The sequence below is a fragment of the Saimiri boliviensis genome, chromosome 6, assembly GCF_048565385.1.
Source record: "Saimiri boliviensis isolate mSaiBol1 chromosome 6, mSaiBol1.pri, whole genome shotgun sequence".
In the NCBI taxonomy this organism is placed as follows: domain Eukaryota; kingdom Metazoa; phylum Chordata; class Mammalia; order Primates; family Cebidae; genus Saimiri; species Saimiri boliviensis.
Genome location: NC_133454.1, coordinates 83,940,719 through 83,961,197, shown reverse-complemented (window position 1 = coordinate 83,961,197; position 20,479 = coordinate 83,940,719). Strand labels below are relative to the sequence as shown.

Genomic DNA, 20,479 nt, shown 5'->3' with positions numbered 1-20,479 from the left:
TACTTAACATGTGTTAAATTATTTATTTAGCTGCTAAGCATGCTTCTAAGCTTTGGGTGTACAAAGACAAACCTGTTTTAACTTCCTAGCCTCAGAGGACATGATAACGTGGTGAAAGAACAAGAAAACAAAACTAAAAATTTTTTTGTGGTATTGTTAGAGTCTTGACAGTGGTAACCAGAGGGTGCGATGGGAGCTCTGAGCAGGTGCTTCCAAAACAGCATCAACACTTAGGGGGAAATCTGATTGTTCAGCTCTTGAAAGGTTGGTGAGGAAGAATTTGAGAATGTAGAGTTGAGGGAGAAGGGACAACATCCCAGGAAGAAGGAACAGAATTTGTGACAATATAGGGGTATTTTTATAGGAAGAAATTTCCCATGTCAAATTTTCCTAAAATAGAAATTGTCCTGTCTAAAATTGGTGCTTCTGTGAAGCTTTCTGTTTTTATTTGGCTTCCTTCTTTGTTGTTAATTGTTCTGGTAACTTTATCAGTTTATATTTCAAATGCATAGGCCTTGTGGTACATATGTTATTTTGAAGAGAGACAAGGTAAATTTAAAAATTACATAAACTTAGATATACCAGTGCTATGTAGAACTTTACTGTTAATCCTGTAGGAATGCAACAGGGCACAAACTGTTACGAAGTAGTTGTTGGATATATGTATATTGATGTAATAAACTAATGATGCTGTATTGAGGCTACTAAATTTTTGAATAGAATATTGGGAGAACAAACTATATAAAAAGTTTAAAAGGAACAATACCTTGAGCTCAAATAGGGCCAGGAATAATTCATATTCTAATCAATCAAAATGGAAAATTATAGTTTCTGGAGTATTGGATAGTATAACTCAGAAGGGTTTTGTCCCAGTAGTGGGTCAAAATTAGCCAAACTAAATGCTGTTCTGGTACCCTATAACAAAACCTAGAGCGTGACCTGAAAGGATGAACACGTTTGCAAATAACCGCATCCTAGAAGCAAGCTCAGGAATGTGTTTAGAAATACAAAATATCTAATACTCGATAGGTATAAAACCCATCCGTCTACTCAGAAATTCCAGGCATATAAAGAAGCAAGAAAATATGACCCACAATAAAGAAACAAATCAATTAATAGATCCAGAAGTGACAAAGATAATAGAATTAGTGGACAGAGACATTAAAACTGTTACTTCGACTGTATTTTATACAGTCAAGAAGGTAGAGAAAACATGTTAGAGACATGAAAGATGTAAAAAAGATCCAAATCAGACTTTTAGAAGTAAAACTATAATGTCTGACATGAAAAATGCACTGGATGGAATTAACAGCAAAAGTAATTGCTGAAAATTTCCACATTTTATGAAAAATAAAGACACACATCCAAGAAGCTTAACAAATCTGGAGCACAAGAAATATGAAGAAGATTATACATTATAGTGAAATAGCTTAAAATCAGTGTTAAAGACAAAAACCTGAAAAATAGCCAGAGGGGAAAAGAGCACATTACATATAGAAGAAGAAAGATAAGGATGGCAGGAGTCATCATTGTATCTCATTGGAAACAGTGAAGCCAGAAGATAATGGTTCAGAATCTTTTAAGTACTGATAGCAAAAACTGTCATCTGGAACTCAGTACACACCAGAAATTTATTTCCAAAGTGGAGATGAAATAAACAGTTTTCCCAGACATGTAAAAGCGAGATAATTCATCATCAGCAGACCTGCATTACAAGCAATGTGAAAAGATGTCCTTAGGCAGAAGGAAAACTATACCAAAGGGAAATCTGGATATGAATCTGAAAATGAATACAGAGTATCAGAGATGGTAATTATGTGAATAAATATAAATTACTCTTATAATAATATTTAAAGTAACAATAATAAATGCATTTTGAATTAAAAGTTAATAACAGGAGGGAGCAACATTGTTGTAACTAGTTTTTTTTTGTTTTGGGAGATGCGGTCTCACTGTATTGACCAGACTGGCCTTGAACTCTTGAACTCCAGTGATCCTCCTGCCTCAACCACCCAAGTAGCTGGGACTTGAGGCACGCACCCCTGCACCTGGTTCTATTGTAAGGTTCTTAAACCATACCTGAATTGGTATGGTATCATTTGAATTTGACTGTATTAAATGAATTAAAAATGTATACTTATAAATTCTAAAGCTATCACTGAAATAACAAATATATAGTTGATCAACAAAGGAAATAAAATGCAGTAATAAAAACAGCTCAGCTAACCCAAAAGAAGGTAGAAAAAGAAGACAACTAGAACAAAGAATAGATGATATGGATAGGAAACTAATAGCAAGATGATTGAATTATATCAGTGAGCACATTAAATGTAAGTTGTGTAAATGTCTCAAAAGGCAGTTGTTAGAATGAATTAAAAAAAAAGGTACAAGAAATCTACTTTAAATATGAAGATACAAAGGTTAAGTAAAGGGATAGAGTAAGATATTTATATAGGTACTTTAATTATTTTCATTATTGCTAGCCAGGCGTTAATGAAAATAATTAAAGTCGCTATATAAATATCAGACTAAGATGTCAGAGCCAAGACTATTACCAGCAATAAAGAAGATTGTTTCATAATGATAAGCAGATTAATTCATCAGGAGGACATAATAGTCCCTGACATTTATGATCTAATAATAGCTTCAAAAGTCTTGAAGCAAGAATGTTAAGAACTGGAAGGAGAAATAGACAAATTCACACTTAGAATCAGAGACTTCAGTACCCCTCTCAATAACTGATATGAAAGTAGAAAAATCAGTAAAGATATAGATGACTTGAGCAACACTGTCAAATAACATATCCTAATTGACATTAATTGTACACTTCACCCAACAACAGTAGAATGTGCCTTCTTTTGAAATAAGAATGGGTCATAAAATAAGCCTCAATAAATTTAAAAGGATTTCAGTCAGACAGTGTGTCTTTTCTGACCACAGTGGAATTAACTGGGAAGTTAGTAACAGAGAGGTATCTAGGAAATCTCCGAATATTGGGAAATTAACATATTCCAACTAGTTCTTGGGTCAGAGAAGAAAATGAAAAAAGAAATTACAAAGAAATTATTGAACTGAATGAAAATTAGAACACATCAAAATTTGTGGCATGCTACTAAAGTATACATAGAGACATTTATAGCACTAAATATTTGTATTAGAACAAAGGTCTTAGTTCAATGACTTTTAGTTTCTTCGTTAAGAAATTAGAAGAAAAAGAAAGAGAAAATTAAAACCCATAGTATGTAGGCAGGAAATAAGAGAACGAGGACCAATGAAATGAAAAATAGTAAAATTATAAAGGAAAGAAAGATTGGCAGAGTGCGGTGGCTTATGCCTGTAATGCCAACACTTTGAGAAGCTGAGGCAGGGAGACTGCTTGAGCCCAGAAGTTCAAGACCATCCTGGGTAACATAGACTCCATCTCTACCAAAAAATAAATAAAAACCCCAAACTGGCTTTTTAGAAAATCAAATTTGCAAGACTCTTGTCAGAATAATCAGATAGAAAAGACACAGTATCAGGAATGAGAGCTTTATCTTCACTTTAGATTCTTCAGATGTTTAAAAGATGATAAATACTATAAACACCTTTATGCCAATAAATTCAACAAGTTAAATGAAAGGGCCATATTACTCGAAAGGCATAAACTACCAAAGCTCACTCAAGGTGGGGTGGGGAGATAATATGAGTAGTAATTTATCTATAAAATAAATTGAGTTTGTTTTAAAAACTTCCTCTCAAAACTTCAAGCTCAGATAGATTTGCCTGGTGAATTATACCATACATTTAAAGAAGAAATACTTGTGATCCTGTGCAAAGTGTTCTAGAACATTGAAGAGGAGAGAAAATTCTTTCCAACTTACATGAAGCCATAGCAGTACCCAGAAACCCAAACCAGAGGAAAACAAGAAATCTGTAGTCCAGCATCTCTCATGAACACAGATACAAAGATTCTTAATAAAATATTAAATAGAATTTAACAATATATGAAAAGAACATTGCATCACTCAAAGAGAGTTTATTCCAAGAATGGGTTGTTGGTTTGATATTTGAAAGTGAGTCAGTATAATTCATATTAGCAGACGAAAAAGGAGAAATCATATAGTCATCTCAATAGATGCATGAAAAACATTTGGCAAATCCACCATCTGATAAATGCCTTATACAAAGGGAGTAGGGGAGAACTCTGTTAACCTGAGAACGGACATCTACAAAAAAAGTTCTGTAACTGACAGCATACTTAATGGTGAAAGACTAGCTTTGTTTCTAAGATCCAAAACAGGTCAAGAGTATTCTCCTCACAACTTACTGTGTTGGAGGTTCTAGGTAGTACACTAAGGCCAGAAAAGGAAGTAAAAGACATCCACATCAAAAAGCAAGAAATAAAACTGTCTTTATTAGCAGGTGATATGGTTATGTAGAATGGCCTGTGGAATTTACAAAAGAACTCCTAGGTAAATGAGTTCAGAGTGTTTCCAGAGTATGAGATTATGATCCTATTTTTGTAGTGTGAAAACTACATATCATTGAAAAATGACCGAAAGAATGTGGTTCTCTTATGTTTTTTAGGTTCCTAAATTTTCTTCGATTTTTCCTTCCATTTAGCTTTTCTAATTTTTTGAGAAGTGTTTACTTTTGTGATCATAACAGCAATAAAGTATATTGTTTTCAGAAATAAAATTTTAAGTCTCACTATGTAAGTTTAAATGTAATAGAGTTTAATAGTTTTAAGTAAGCATCTCTATTCAAATCCTCACATTTAAAACATGTAGGAGTTTACTTACATACAGTTCATGTTTTCTTATTCTGACCTGCCATTTTATACATCAGTCAGCTATGCCACCTCTCCTTGACCTCCAAAATATAAGGCATTGTGAGGACGTGTGATTGCATTCATAATTCATTTCCCCCCACATATTGATGAGTGTCACCTGTGTACCAGGTACTGGGGAATGCAGTGATGAAGAGACTTCATGGCCTCTGAAGCTTACACTTTTTCCATCTTCACCTCTTGCCATTTTCTCTCTTTGCTTATTGTATTCCAGCTATATGAGGCTTCTTTTAGTTCTTGGAAAGCCCATTCCCTCTCATGGCCTCACACAATCAAGTTTTCTCTGTCAGGGAAATGTCTTCACACCCCCACCCTCCACCCCTCAACTCCATACTCTGTTATCTTAGCTCAAATGTCACTTCCTCAGGGAAACTTCCCTTGATCTCCCTGACGGGGTCATATACTTAATAGACTTTTCCCTTCCCAAGATATATTACTGTTGTATTTAACACTTTTTGTGTGATCTCTAGTTGGAAATACTGCTGTAGGCTATTATTTCCATCACAGGTATGTTCTGCATTGTTCTACAGAAGTGGACTTTAGTTTATTTTGAGCTATTAAGTCTGTTGATTCATGTTATGATAAAACACCTTGGCCTCTGGCTGAAATACTAGCACAATCTGTGGCCAAGATTAGATGGAGCGAATCCAGTAGTTAATAATGTACCATAAACATAACTGTTGGAATTTCAGGTAACACAGGAAGAAGGACAACAGTTAGCACGGCAACTTAAGGTCACATACATGGAGGCATCAGCAAAGATTAGGATGAATGTAGATCAAGCTTTCCATGAACTTGTCCGGGTTATCAGGTAAGCAAAACATATTTTAGAAGGATGTCTTAATAAATCACTATTAAGTGTTTTTAGTAAGAAACAGGATATTTTATATAGGAGTGATTCCTTTCTAGGGATTAATGCACATGGTGCATTACAACTTTTTTTTGTTAATGTTTTGAGATGGAGTCTCTGTTGCCCAGGCTGGAGTGCAGTGGCACCCTCTGAGCTCACTGCAACCTCTGTCTCCTTGGGTTCAAGTAATTCTGATGCCTCAGCCTCCCAAGTTGCTGGGATTACAGGTGGCCACCACTACGCCCAGCTAATTTTTTGTATTTTTTAGTAGAAACAGGGTTTCGCCAAGTTGGCCATCCAGGCTGGTCTTGAACTCCTGACCTCGGGTGGTCCACCCACCTGGGGTGATCCACCCGCCTTGGCCTCCCAAAGTGCTGGGATTGTAGGCTTGAGCCACCATGCCCGACTAACATTACAGTTTTCAAGTACATATTCTAGGCACGTCTAGAATATAAAATCTAATTTAATTACAAAGTAGAAAGTACACATAGAATTTTGAAAAGAATAAATGCTGCCTGTAGTGATGACAGCAGCTAACTTTTGCATGAGAATATCTGCCAGATTCTGTGCTCAATGTTTAACATGTATTATTATATGTAATTCTCACCATAGCTCAGTAAACTGGTGTTTTATCCTAACTTTCAGAGGAGAAAACAAAGGTACAGAAAAAGAAGTAAAATAACTTGTTCAAAGTTTAGACATATTAAATGGCAGAACTGGGGCTTTAATTCAAATCTCTGATTCCAGAGCCTGTGCTCCTGGCTTTTTTTAAATTCCAACACATCTCAGGCTAAGAGTAAGCCAGGTAGTAGAGATTCAATAATCCTGCAAAGTGTGAAGTATAACATACTACACAACAAAGAATTTTTCTGTTGGATGCCCTAGGGGGCCCCTGTGGTTTAAAAAGTGTTAATGGATTCCAAGAAGCTTAAGGTGTTGGTTAAGGTCTGGTAAGAGTTACTAGATAAGTTTGTGGGTGAGAAAGATGAAGTTTCTTTAGTGAGTAGTAGCATTTGATTTATTATTTTGGGTCTTGGCGCCTGGCCCCTATTTTACACTCTGCTCTGCAGATCTGGGATTCTCTGCTAGTGAGACAGTTTGATAGGAATGTGAAGTGGGCTCGTGTTGTGTTGTGTTTTGTTTTGAGACAGAGTCTCTCTTTGTTGCCCAGGCTGGAGTGTAGTGGTGCGATCTTGGCTCACTGCAACCTCTACCTCCTGAGTTGAAGCGATTCTCTTGCCTCAGCCTCCCAAGTAGCTGGCACTACAGGTGTCTGCCACCATACCCAGCTAATTTTTTTTTTTTTTGTATTTTTAGTAGAGATGGAGTTTTACCATGTTGCCCAGGCTGCTCTTAAACTCCTGAGCTCAAGTGATCCGTCTGCCTTGGCCTCCGAAAGTGCTGGGATTGCAGGCATGAGCCACCACACTCAGGCTTCATATTTATTTTGTATCTAAGGTAAATTGGCACCTGAGCTATGGTCTTCTTGTACTTACTAGCCCCTTGCCAAAGCATTCTCTTTCTGTGAAGAAAAAAAGAAAAAGTGAAGGTTATAGATTTTTCTTTTTTAGTAGTTTGTTAAAAATCCCAGTCCCATTATTTTTTAATGGGTACAGAGTTTCAGTTTTGCCAGATGAAAAAGATCTAGAGATGGATGGTGATGGTTGGACAACAACATGCATGTACTCAATACCATCGAATATATACTTAAAAATGTTTAAGATGGAAAATTTTATGTTGTATGTATTTTACCCTCTTTCCCCATTCCAGTTCCATTTTAGTGTCAAGCAACTGATGAGGCAGTGCCTTCTTAACGTAATTATGATGGCCTTTTTGAAATGTTGTTCTTTGTTTTGGTTCTTAGGATCTCTCTTTATCCATTAGTAATTCAGGAATGAGGTGGGGAGTAGAGGAGGTTTTTTGTTTGTTTTGTTTTTAATGCCAGGCACTATTAAATATATTTAAATATCACAAGATCTTTAATCCTTACAATAACTGTTAAAGGTAGGTTGCCATTATTCCCTTCTAAAAAACTGAGGCTCAGACTAGATCAACTAACTTGTCTAATACTGAATTTAATAAGTGGCAGAATAGGGATAAAACCTGCATACTTCATAAGGGTAATTTTATATTGCACTATAATGATGAACCTTTATTCTTAAGTATGCCTTAGAATCATGGAATTTCAAATTCGGAGGGGGATTTAGAGATTACTGAGTCTGGTATTTCATCTGATTCAGAACTCATCCATTAAAGCAACTTCACAGTTCTGTTTATGCTGGTGTTGATGCATTTGTGCCCTTTTTTGGTGAGGGTAAGGAAGAGAGAAATCTTTGCTTTGTTCCTGGTTGAAGTTTATCATTGAAAAGCATCTGCACTTAAAGTGAACTTGTGCAAAAAGTAACCTGTATTTGTAATAGTAGATTACCAAGAATGCGATTATATTTTAGATTTTTTTTATCTTACAGAAAATTTCAAGAGCAGGAATGTCCTCCTTCACCAGAACCGACACGGAAAGAAAAAGACAAGAAAGGCTGCCATTGTGTCATTTTCTAGAATCCTTTCAGTTTTAGCTACCAACTGCCAGGAAAAGCCCTCATCTCCTCTTCCTCTCCTCAGTTTACATCTTATTTGGTACCTTTCTAGCCTTAGACAAATGATCACCATGTTAGCCTTAGACCAAGAAGCCGGCTAGTCAGTCCTTTCCGTGAAGCTAATACAATGGTCATTTCCAGACAAATTTAAAGGAAACACTAAGGCTGCTTCAAAGATTATCTGATTCCTTTAAAATACGTGTCTATATACACAGACATGCTCTTTTTTTAAGTGCTTACATTTTAATAGAGATGAATCAATTTTGGAATCTAAGCTGTTTGCCAAGCCGAAGCCACAGGTTGCGAAATAATTTTTAACTTTTGGAATCATACTGCCTACTGTTACTCTAAATAGAAGTATAGGGATTTTTTTTTATTGTGAATTTTTGCCTATCTTTAAAAATTTCAATGTCAGCCTTTGTTAACCTTAAATACACTGAATTGAATCTACAAAAGTGAAACATCTCAGACCTTTACTGATACTACAGCTTTTGTTTTCTGGTGGCCAAAATACCAAAATGCCTATTGTATTTATGGATTAAAAACTGCTCATAAAAGCCTGTGTTATTACTCCTACTCTTGAAGATGATAATATTCTACGTGGTCAAATATTTGGACTCATTCAGGACCTAAAACATTTCAGTGTACTTGATTTTTTTAATTTAACTCTTTTTCACAGCCACGCTAAAGGTAAAAATAGTTTCTGTCTTCCTTTTCAAGTATTTCTGGATAAGGGATTCGAAAAACTAAAACTGTTTTTGTTTGATGTAATATAAAATATGGAATTGATCTTTCCGGGGTCAGAGATGATTAATGTTTTTGCTATATACTTTTTATACATTATTTTCTTATCAAACTAGTTAACAAGTATTTTTATATGTTTGTAAGCAGATATGCTTTCACAGCATACCTTGTGTATATGTAAAGATAAGTATTTAATTCTCACTGTTCACTTTTAACTGACAAAGAAAAACAAGTGGAAACTATAGAAACTGTGGTAGAACTTTTACTTGCTGGTCTGGTCTTGGTTGTACCCATCTTTGGCCAGTCACATATCTACTCAAGAAACCTTCCCAATAGAGTACAACAGGATGAGACTCTGAAATCACTTTTAATATTCCCTGCTAGATATTGATTGTTATATCAAGTATTAAGTGTAAGCTTTTAATGGACAATTAGTATAACTGTGGATGGCATCTGATTTTGTTTTTAATTCTGTGGATTGTGTTTAAGCAATTCAATAGTATGTTCCTGATTTTGAGATGCTAAGTGGTATTGCACAGTTGTCACTTTATCAAGTGTGTACAACAGTCCCATGAAGTTTATAGAGCATACCCTTGTATAGCTTCAGGTGCTAGAATTAAAATTGATCTGTTATCACAAGATGATGCTTGATTACTCATTGTGTTAATTTAGTGGTTTCTTAAGGGAACAAGTGTTAGCAAAACTTATTTTAGTAGCTCTCTGCCTTTTTTTCCTGTGCCTTAGGGTTTGAATCTAAAAGTCAGCATTGGTCATTCAGTAGGTGGAGTGGATGTGAAACAGTTTGGTGTTCTTTGATTTCTTGAATATTTACTTAAGTCAGTGTTTCTTAAACTTTTTGTGTGTCGTGCTCCTGATAGAGAAACCCAACTTTAGAGGAAGGTGAATACATATACATCTACCCCTCTGACGATGAAACTGAAAATAGCTAAAGCCACATACAATACATTTATTTAAAGACCATGGCTCACGCCTATAATCCCAGCACTTTGGGAGGCCTAGGCGGGTGGATCACCTGAGGTCAGGAGTTTGAAACTAGCCTGACCAACATGGTGAAACTCCATCTCTACTAAAAATGCAAAAATTAGCTGGGCATGGTGGTGGGTACCTGTAATCCCAGCTACTCAGGAGGCTGAGGCAGAAGAATTGGCTTGAACCCAGGAGGCAGAGGTTGTAGTGAGCCGAGATTGCACCATTGCACTCAGCCTGGCTGACAGAGCAAAACTCCGTCTTAAAAAAAAAAAAAAATTATATAATTAAATGCTGTGCTTCATAGTATAATTATGTTGATACAGAATTCTTCCGGTACAGTTTGGTACAGTTACTGCCTAGGAAGACACCATGTTTATCCTGTGGCTTTTGATACTCTAGCACTGTCATGTATTCTTAGTAGTACTTTCAGTTGGCAAAGTTTACTTGTTCTAGGCAACTTCGGATAACAAGAGATTGCTTACATAATATCCAGATTTTATGAGCAACCAATCAACTTTTTAAAATCTCAGTTTATTTTTTTTCCCCTTCATGCTTTGCTTTGAATTATTTTTACTACATCTTCAAGTTCCATTACCTTTACGCCTCCCCTCCCCTCCCCGTCATCTTCCTCTGTCCTCCCCTTCCCCTCATCCTCTGTTCTATCTCCTTCCTCTCCCCTCCCCTCCTCCCCCTTCCTCTCCCCTCCCCTCCTCCCCTTCCTCTCCTCTCCCCTCCCCCTTCCTCTCACTCCTCCTGCCCTTTTTTTCCCCTTCTGCTTGCCCTTCCTCTCCCCTTCCCCTCCTTTTCCCCTCCCGTCCTCTTTTCCCTCTCCCCTCCTCTTTTCCCTCTCCCCTCCCTTCCCCCTTCCCCTTTCTTTACCCTGTAATGTCTCCCTCTGTTGCCCAGGTTCGAGTGCGGTGGCACCATCTTGGCTCACAGGCTCAGGTCATCCTCCCACTTAAGCCTGTTGAGTAGCTTGGACTACAGAGGCGCATGCCACCACGCCACGCTACTTTTTGTACTTTCTGTAGAGATGAGGTCTTGCCATGTTGCTTAAGCTGGTCTCAAACTCCTGAACTCAAGCTATCTGCCCTCTCAAGCCTCCCAGAGTGTTTAGATTACAGGCATGAGCCACTGTACCCTATCCCCAGAACCATTTCTTCTGCTGTTGTTTAATCTGTTGTTTGAATCTTATCTAGTGAAATTTCATTTTGGATTTTGTGGGGTTTTTATCCTCTGGAAATGATATTTGGATCTTTTTAAAAAATATATATTATGGCCGGGCGCGGTGGCTCACGCCTGTAATCCCAGCACTTTGGGAGGCCGAGGCGGGTGGATCACGAGGTCAAGAGATCGAGACTATCCCGGTCAACATGGTGAAACCCCGTCTCTACTAAAAATACAAAAAATTAGCTGGGCATGGTGTCACGTGCCTGTAATCCCAGCTACTCAGGAGGCTGAGGCAGGAGAATTGCCTGAACCCAGGAGGCGGAGGTTGCAGTGAGCCGAGATCGCGCCATTGCACTCCAGCCTGGGTAACAAGAGCGAAACTCCGTCTCAAAAAAAAAAAAAAAATATATATATATATATATATATATATTATGTTTCTCTCCTCATTGTATTCATGTATGCCTCTTAACTAGCCCCTCTCAACTGTTTTTGCAGAACATTGAGCCCTGAATTAACACACGACATATACAGCATTTGGGCTTAGTTTGCATCTAGAAAATTTGTATTGTACCTTAGCATCTAGAATGGTACAGCCATGTGCCATTTTTGGAAGGATGGAGAAAATAGTCACTCAGATAACTAGGGCTCAGTTCTGTCACAGAACCGTGATTTAGAAAGGCTACCTTGAATATTTGAACATGGCTGTTTTTAATGTTTTTGCTGATTCTATTGCTTGTGTAATTTTTGGATTTGTTTCTATTGACTGAGTTTTCTGTAGTTACAGATTGCATTTTTTGTTTTTTTCACATGTCAAGGAAGTTTTTGGTTGGATGAAGGACATTGTGTATTTTATGTTGTTGGGTGTCTAGATTTTGTTGTCGTCTTTGTTGGGCTTCGTCCTGATAGTTAATTTATTGACTGTAGTTCAGTTTGATCCTTTCAAGACTTCTTTTAAAACTAATGCAGTCTCAAGTAGCCTTTTTCCCAGGGTAGGTTAGCTCCAGTACTAAAGTATGACCCTTTTGGGGTCTCTCTCCTGAATGGCCTAAATTATCAGTTTGGCTTTTGGGAATGCAAAGAATTCCCAGCCCCGCGTGATCTCTAGGGAACCATTCTATTCATAGCTCCTGGGTCATTCTTTGCCCAACCTCCTGGAGTTTTCATCCTAGACATATGTATCTTAATATTCAGCAAAGACTCAGATTCTATGCATGTCTTTGGAGCTTTTTTTATGTGTAGCTGTCTTCTCACCACAAGTAATTCCTTTGCCTTCTAGTTGATTCAAACTTGCAGATCTTTAATGTCTCCTTTCAGCTCAGAGAAACATTTGTGTCTTAACGTGGAATCCCCATTCCCTCTATAGTCTGGAGTGTCTCCAGGCAGATGGACATGGCAGGGTTAAGGCTTATCTAACTTCTTTCCCTTCCATCAGGATTGTGGCCTTTTATTGCCTGGTGTACAATGTCTGAAAATGATTATTTAATGTATTTAGTCCAATTTTTTTGTTTATTTATTTTTCCCTGAGACAAAGCTTGCACTGTTGCCCAGGCTGGAGTACAGTGGTGTGATCTTGGCTCACTGCAACTTCCGCCTCCCGGGTTCAAGCAGTTTTCCTGCCTCAACCGCCTGAGTAGCTGGGATTACAGGCTCGTACCACCATGCCTGGCTAATTTTTATATTCTTAGAGACGGGGTTTCACCATGTTGGGCAGGCTGGTTTCAAATCCTGACCTCGTGATCCGCCCACCTTGGCCTCCCAAAGTGCTGAGATTGCAGGTGTGAGCCACCGCACCTGGCCTAGTCCAGTTTTTAAACAGTCTAGGGAGGGTAATTCTGATTCCTGTTACTCCATTGTCATTGGAACTGGAAGTCTTTCCAATTTGATGTTTACTGTACAATCAGAGGTGCCTTGTAAATTTTTAAATCTCTGACTTGAAACGTTTCTTACTAAGAGTAGCCGGTCTCATGGAATGAATAGTCCTTATCTGTGTGGCCATTTTTTCTCTATAGTTGGGTGTTGGCAACTTTTTTCATAAAGGGCTATATTGTAAGTATCATCTTGGGCTTTACAGGCTGTATCTCTGTCCCAACTACTCCACCTTGCCATTATAGCACTGAAGCAGCCATAAGCAATGTATAAATGAATGAATGTGGCTGTGTTCCAATAAAACTTAGTGTATACTGATGTTTTTGTTTCATGTCATTATCATATGTCATGAAATAGACTCTTATTTTGCAGTTGTGAAAACCATTCTGTACAAAAACAGATGGTAGGATGAATTTGATCCACAGGCCATGGTTTGCCAATCCTGCTTTATAGCACATATAGCATTTGAGGTTACATTCCCATCTTTAGAATCTCTTAAGTCTCTTTATGTGAAAGTTCTTTCAGATAGCATTTCCTGAATGCTGAATGGATGGTCATGAATTTCTGTTCTAGGTATTTTCTTTCTATATTGTTTGTTTAGAGGTTTACCGTATATCAGAGTTGGACATTTGCCCTTGTTGACATACATTATACCCTTATTGACTGTTGTATCATTTACTTTTAACATTTGATGTAACAAGGTTGTATATACTTAAAGTCTAGCTTGCTCCTCTTCTGTTTATCATCACTTGTTTTAATTCATGTTGTTTCTTTTCCCATAGCTATATGCTGTATGTAATGATCTCATGTAACAAGTAAGTAGGGGCCAAGCATGGTGTCTCACGCCTGTAATCCCAGCACTTTGAGAGGACAAGGCAGGTGGATCGTTTGAGGCCAAGACTTTGAGACCAGTCCAGGCAACATAACCAGATCCCATCTCTATAAAAAAGTAAAAATAAAAATTAGCTGGGCATGGTGGCATGTGCCTATAGTCTCCGCCACTCTGGAGACTGAAGTGGGAGGACCATTTTAACCCAGGAAGTTTGAGGCAGCAGTAGAGCTATGATCCTGCGATCAGCCTGTGCAACATAGTGAGACCTCATCTTTTTTTTTTTTTTTTAAAAGTTTTGCTCTGTTGCCCAGACTCGAGTGCAGTGGCATGATCTTGGCTCTTCCGCCTCCTGGGTTCAAGTGATTCTCCTGCCTCAGCCTCCTAAGTAGCTGGGTTTACAAGCATGTGCCACAGTGGCTAATTTATGTATTTTTAATAGAGATGGAGTTTTGTCATTTTGGCCAGGCTTGTCTCAAACTCCTGACCTCAGGTGATCCACCCATCTTGGCCTCCCAAAGTGCCAGGATCATAGGGGTGACCCACTGCACCTGGTCAAGACTCTTAAAAAGAAACCAGATAACTAACTGGCAGGTAAATAGAAGGAGGTGATAACCAAATAGTCTTTTTGAAACACATCACTTAAGGGTATTTAACCAGTGACTGCTTCTAAAATTGCAAAGTAAGTTTTAGCAAAATGTGTTTTAATTAACAATACTTGGCTGGGCACGGTGGCTCATGCCTGTCTGTAGTCCCAGCACTTTGGCAGGCTAAGGTGGGTGGATCGCAAGGTATCAGGAGTTCAAGACCATCCTGGCCAACATGGTGAAATTCTGTCTCTAGTAAAAATACAAAAATTAGCTGAGTTTGGTGGCACACACCTATAAACCCAGCTACTCAGGAAGCTGAGGCAAGAGAATTGCTTGAATTCAGTTGGCGGAGGTTGCAGTGAGCTGAGATTGCACCATTGCACTCCAGCCTGGGTGACAGAATAAGACTCTGCATCAAAAAACAAAAACAAAAAAACTTGACTGAGCATACAGGTGTGTGTGTGTGTGTGTGTGTGTGTGTGTGTGTGTGTGTGTGTGTGTGTGTGTGTATGCATAGCAGTAATAGGCATTCTAGGGAAATGGATAAATGTGGATAGTTTCCTTCCTTCAAATTGCTCAGAGTCTAGTGCAGGAAGTTTTAGAGTGATAAAAACAAATGCTGGGACTCACTTTCACGGCAGAGTAGGAAAAGCATTAAAGTTTTGTCAAGTCCAGCAGAAGAAATTGTGGCGCATACTCCTCCTGGAAAATATGAGAGGGCTTCTTAATTAGAATTGGTGTTTAAGCTTGAGCTTGGTGGATTGGTAGGATTTGAGATGGAGAGAAGAGAAAAGTGAGGTGGTGGAAAGATGGGAAAGGCCCAGAGCTGGCAGAATGCAGGGTGTATTCTGGACTAGAACCTTGGCCTAAAAAGATTCTACATGAAATGGAAAAAAAATAGGATACAGCAGCCTGGGATCAGGTTGTGGAGGGCTTTAAATAGGCTGGCCCTTCTGCATACAATGGGAAACTGCCAAAGATTCTGAACAGGAGGTGCCTGGATCTAATCTAGTGGTAGCATGATGGCAGAGAAGTGCAGATTTGGCAGTCAGGTAGAGGTTGTTGGAATCATGGAATCTGTCCTTTTAGTATTATAAACTAAGTGAAGGCAGAATCATGTCTCTTGTGTTTATATTGCCTGGCATGTGCTGAAAAATCATGTGACAAATGGAAGATTTAATAGAGATGATGAAGGCCTGAACTGCAGTGACATCGGGAGGAGACTGAACACTGGAGGGATATCCAAGCGATGTTTTGAGTCTCCAAAATACTGTCTGGGCGACCAGGAAGAAGGTGGTGCTAGTAATTAAAATGAGTGTAGACAACTCTCTAGTGATAGAAATAATGTGACAGTCACATACACAGTTAGTCCAAGAGGCATTTGGAAATGGGGAATGGGAACTGGAGGTCAAAAGAGGAGGTAGAAATCAGTGTGACAGTCACATACAGGGTTAGTCCAACAGGCATTTGGAAATGGGGAATGGGAACTGGAGGTTAAAAGAGGAGGCTAGGACTAGGAATATAGATTTGGAATTTGTGTCTTTTGAGCTTAGTGATGGAGAAAATAATAGGTAATATCCTCCAGGAAGACTGGAGAGAGAGGGTCCAAGTTATAAAACTTCAGGGAAAATGAACGTGGGAGGTAGAAGATTAAGAGGCAGCAAAAAGCCAAGAGAAGTGGCCAGAAACCGGAGAGAACCACAAGGCTGTTCTGTGAAGAAAGCCAAGGAGGTGGTGGAAAGCATTGAGTGCTGTGGAAGGGATGGGGGAGTGAGAAGCAGCACTGGTCATTTGTGGGTTGCTGATTACTTCCTTAGATTTATTTCAGTTTTCTGGTTGTGGAAACCAGATGATAGTGAGTTGAGGTGTGATTTGAGGCTAAGGATGTGGTGAAAATAGTGTGGGCTATTTTGCGAAATTGTGGCAAAAGCAGGGCAAGATGGGGAAGTTATCTTGTTTTATGGGGTAGGAGGTTAGAGAAATAAGAAAAACCACTCCAAGTTACTTAATCACAGATACAGAGGTATGCAGATCTGGAACTAGGTAGGTATTAACATCTGGTCCTTCAGTGTTTGAGAGATTAGAAACCTAGTTTGCAGGCTAGTACATGCCTTTCTTATTGGGGAGAGTGGCACAGTGCAGCTTCTCAAGACTATCTGCATTGGAGGGCCAGGTTAAAAGATGGTTAGTCTCCAGTGTTGTGGACTGATAATTCGCTAATGTTATAAAAAATGAATTATTTGGAAAATAATCATTCTCCTGTATATTATGGCAGTGTCAAATTACAAGTTTCTGAACACTTGCTTTCAGTTTCTTACCGCATTTGTGGATGTTATCAGGCTGCAGGTCTTGGTTTGGGCAGCACTAGTATAGTGGGGAAGGGAGCAAGGAGAGTCGAGTGTTTTTCACAGGTGGCTCTGGTGACTTCCTAGATAGGTTAGGGATTCCAGGTTAGGACCACTGAGTAACACATTCCAACACAAAGAGGGACTATACTTATACCACCTCCAGGTGTTGCAAAGGAGTCAGCAGACTTGAATAAGATGTTTTCACTCTTTTACTGACATTGAGGTGAAGGAAAATCGTTTAAAAATGTAGCTGCTTAAAATATGATAACTATTACCAATCAGTTCTAAAGACTGGGAGTATTTAGAGCAGTATGAGAAAATGTTAATGAATGCTATCTTATGTTAAGACATTATGAATATTATAAATGTTAAGTGAAGACAAATTTCATTTTGCTCTGGTGATAACTGTAAAATTATGCATGCATATTTTGTCATGACATTTTTGGTTATAAGTGACAGAAATGCAAACCAGCTTCTCACAGTTCGTGCATTTACTCATTTATGAAGTGAGGATTGGGTGGATTGCAGTTGGCCTTCAGTGACTCCTACAGCAGGATACCATTAGGACCCACTCTTAAGAATTGTCCAAATTGTGGAAGTGGAGTAGAGACGTCAGCTGGATGAGAGAGCTTGTGTCAAAGCCTAAGGCCAGAAAAGGTAAGATAATTGACCCCAGCCTTCACAGCTACTCAGGTGCAGCAGTGGTTTGAACCTAGGTTTCTGGTGCTGAACCATGACACAACCTCTGTCTCTCCACCCTACAGAGTGTGAAGCGTTTGGAACCAACAGGGTTTCTAAAGCAGGATGTCATTATTTAAATTTGATATTTTAGTGTAGATCTTTTGCTTTCAGATTTCAAAGGATGTAAATTGAAGAATTAGCTTCATGCTAATTAGCATTCAGCTGCTATTTATAATTCGTTATTGCATCTCATTTTCAAAAGAGGTTTATTTCTATTCATTCTCCTTACATTGGGCAATATGAAGAACAAAATGAATCATTTTATTAAAATTGATACCTCCACATAATAGAGGAAATGACTGTGTCTTTCTTGAGTCTGTTACAATCAAGGATTAAACATTAATGTTTAGTCTTTTATTTTGAACAACAGTGTCTATATTGTTAGGGTATAAATATTTAGCTCCTATGTAGCTGAACTTAGAAAGCTGGGCACTTTTAATGGTCAGATTCCATTATAAACTGATGAGAGGCCTTTCTACAGTTCTTTGAGCTTTCTGATTTTTTTTTTGAGACAGGGTCTCGCTATGTTGTTCAGCCTGGAGTGCAGTGATACGAATACAGCCCACCAAAGACTACCTCCTGGTCTCAGGTGATTCTCTCACCTCAGCTTCCAGTGTAGTGTATCTGTTACTATAGGCACGCACCACCATGCCTGGCTATTTTTTACTTATTTATTTTTTTGAAATGGAGTTTTGCTCTGTTGCCCAGGCTGGAGTGCAGTTGCGTGATCTCAGCTCACTGCAACCTCCACCTCCCTGGTTCAAGCTGTTCTTCTGCCTCAGCCTCCTGAGTCACTGGGACTACAGGCACGCACCACCATGCCCAGCTAATTTTTATATTTTTAGCAGAGATGGGGTTTCATCTTGTTGGCCCTGCTGGTCTCAAAACAGCTAACCTCTGATGATCTGCCTGCCTTGGCCTTCCAAAGCCTGTTGGGATTACAGGCGTGAGCAAGCATGCCTGAACAATTTTTGTATTTTTGGTATAGACAAGGTTTTGCCATGTTGCTCAGGCTAGATTTTCTGATATTTAAAACAAATTCTATTTTTTTGACCGGGCGCTGGACAAATTAAAAAAAAAAAAAATTAGTCTTTTAATCCCAGCATTTTGGGAGGCTAAGGAGGGCGGATCACTTGAGGTTGGGAATTCAAAACCAGTCTAACCAACATAGAGAAACCCCATCTCTTCTAAAAAAAAAAAATAGCCAGGCATGGTGGCACATGCCTGTAATCCCAGTTACTTGGGAGACTAAAGCAGGAGAATCGCTTGAAACTGGAGGCGGAGGTTGCAATGAGCCTAGATTGCACCACTGCACTCCAGCCTGGGCAGCAAGAGCAAAACTCTGTCTCAGAAAAAAGAAAATTTAACCATTGTCTGAAATGTGGGCTAAATAGAAATAAGTCACAGAAATAATTTGACTTTGAGAATTTGTGTGTATTGACATTCATCTTAGGTCTGTTTAATGTTGCTATAATACCACCTTAGACTGGGTAATTTATAAAGTAAAAAAGGTTTATTTAGCTCATGGTTCTTCAGGCTAGGAAGTACAGGAAGCATGCTGCCAGTGTCTCTCCGTTTCTGTTGACGGCTTTTCATGCTGTGTCATAACATAGCGGGGAAGATGAAAGGGGACATGGAGGTGTTCAAAGAGTCAAAACCAAGGGGCATCCTGGCTTCTTAATAGCCTACCCCCTTGGGAGCAATTCTGTGAGAACTAATTCAGTCTAGAGAGAGCTAGAACTCTTTCAGTACAATGGTACCAAGCCATTCATGAGGGATATGCCTGCATGTCCCAAACACTTCTTACTAGGCCACCTCCCAATGTGGCCACCTTGGAGATCAAATTTAAAACATGAGTTTTGGTAGGAACAGACTCAAGCCCTAGCACATTTTAGCCATGTACTTGACCTGGACTGTTTCTGGAGAGCTATACTCATATGACAATGTGTAATATACCTCTAATTTCCTGGAACGAGTACATAGACTGAGTATGCCTAAAATACGTTTAATACGCAAAGTTCAAATTAACAGCACAATTTAAAAAATTTTTTTCAGTTCTGGATCTATAGAAGCCCAGATTTATTCTCATTTGCTACAGCAGATTCCCTTCAAATAACATGCACTGACAAGGTGACCAGTGAGTGACCCAATGTCTAGTTGGGAAATCTATCTCTGAACTTGCTGTTGAACCTAAAATATAGATGTAAATTGGATTACAACTGGTTTGGCATTGAAAAAAAAATATACACAACAAACAATTATAACTTCTTTCTATGGCAGTTTTTACTGGGTGTGTAATACACTCTTTACTTTCTCAAGTGGAAGTCCAAACAAATTTCATTTCTGTAGTAAAAAGTCTTTATTTCCAAAATGATTTGTTAGCCAGAAAAACTATAAACCACCTAACAAGACTTTGGTAAGAAAGAGACTTGATGTTCCTTATAAATTCCCCATTGCAAACAAAAAATAACAATGCAACAAGAGTCGTGTTATCCATTCTTAGTCATTAACCAGGTTTTAAGTCTCTAGAATCAGGGTTTTAAATGTACCCAACTGTGACCAAATAACATGAGACATTAGGGTAGCTTGTCCTTGGATTAGGAATCACCATCTTAAGGAACTTTGATTATCATGGGTTGAGAGTTATCTAGATAGCTTAGAACAATGTTGCAAAAGTGGACAGTTCTATATGAAGAGGAGTTTTTTTTTTTCCCTCAAGTAGGAAATTAAATCTCATGTTTATCTTGTGCTCCTTTTTTTGGAAGAAAGCAATTCATTTAAGGATTTTAAAAATGTTGGCGACAAAGGTAGTTCAGAGATGAAATAATGGTCCCTCCAAGACCAAGGGAGGAAAAGCCATGTCTTTTACTAAAAATGATGGAGGTGGAGGACAATATTAAAAAGAACCAACCTTCAGAACACTTAC

General features: G+C 38.5%; 1 protein-coding gene across 7 annotated transcripts in view; it reads left to right on the top strand.

Moving 5' to 3' along the window:
* RRAS2 (RAS related 2) overlaps positions 1–9,100 on the top strand; it is an 88,036-nt gene extending 78,936 nt beyond the window's left edge. For 4 of the 7 annotated variants that reach the window (XM_074401122.1, XM_074401118.1, XM_074401119.1 and 1 more), the window contains exons 5-6: positions 5,524–5,642; positions 8,150–8,910. In XM_074401122.1, coding sequence (XP_074257223.1) covers positions 5,524–5,642; positions 8,150–8,237 — 207 coding nt within the window. In that variant the 3' untranslated portion in view covers positions 8,238–8,910. Of the gene's footprint in view, positions 1–5,523; positions 5,643–8,149 lie in introns of all 7 variants that reach the window. The other 3 variants (XM_039471294.2, XM_010346439.3, XM_074401121.1) reach the window with 1 other exon arrangement.
* Positions 9,101–20,479: the final 11,379 nt, after the last annotated feature.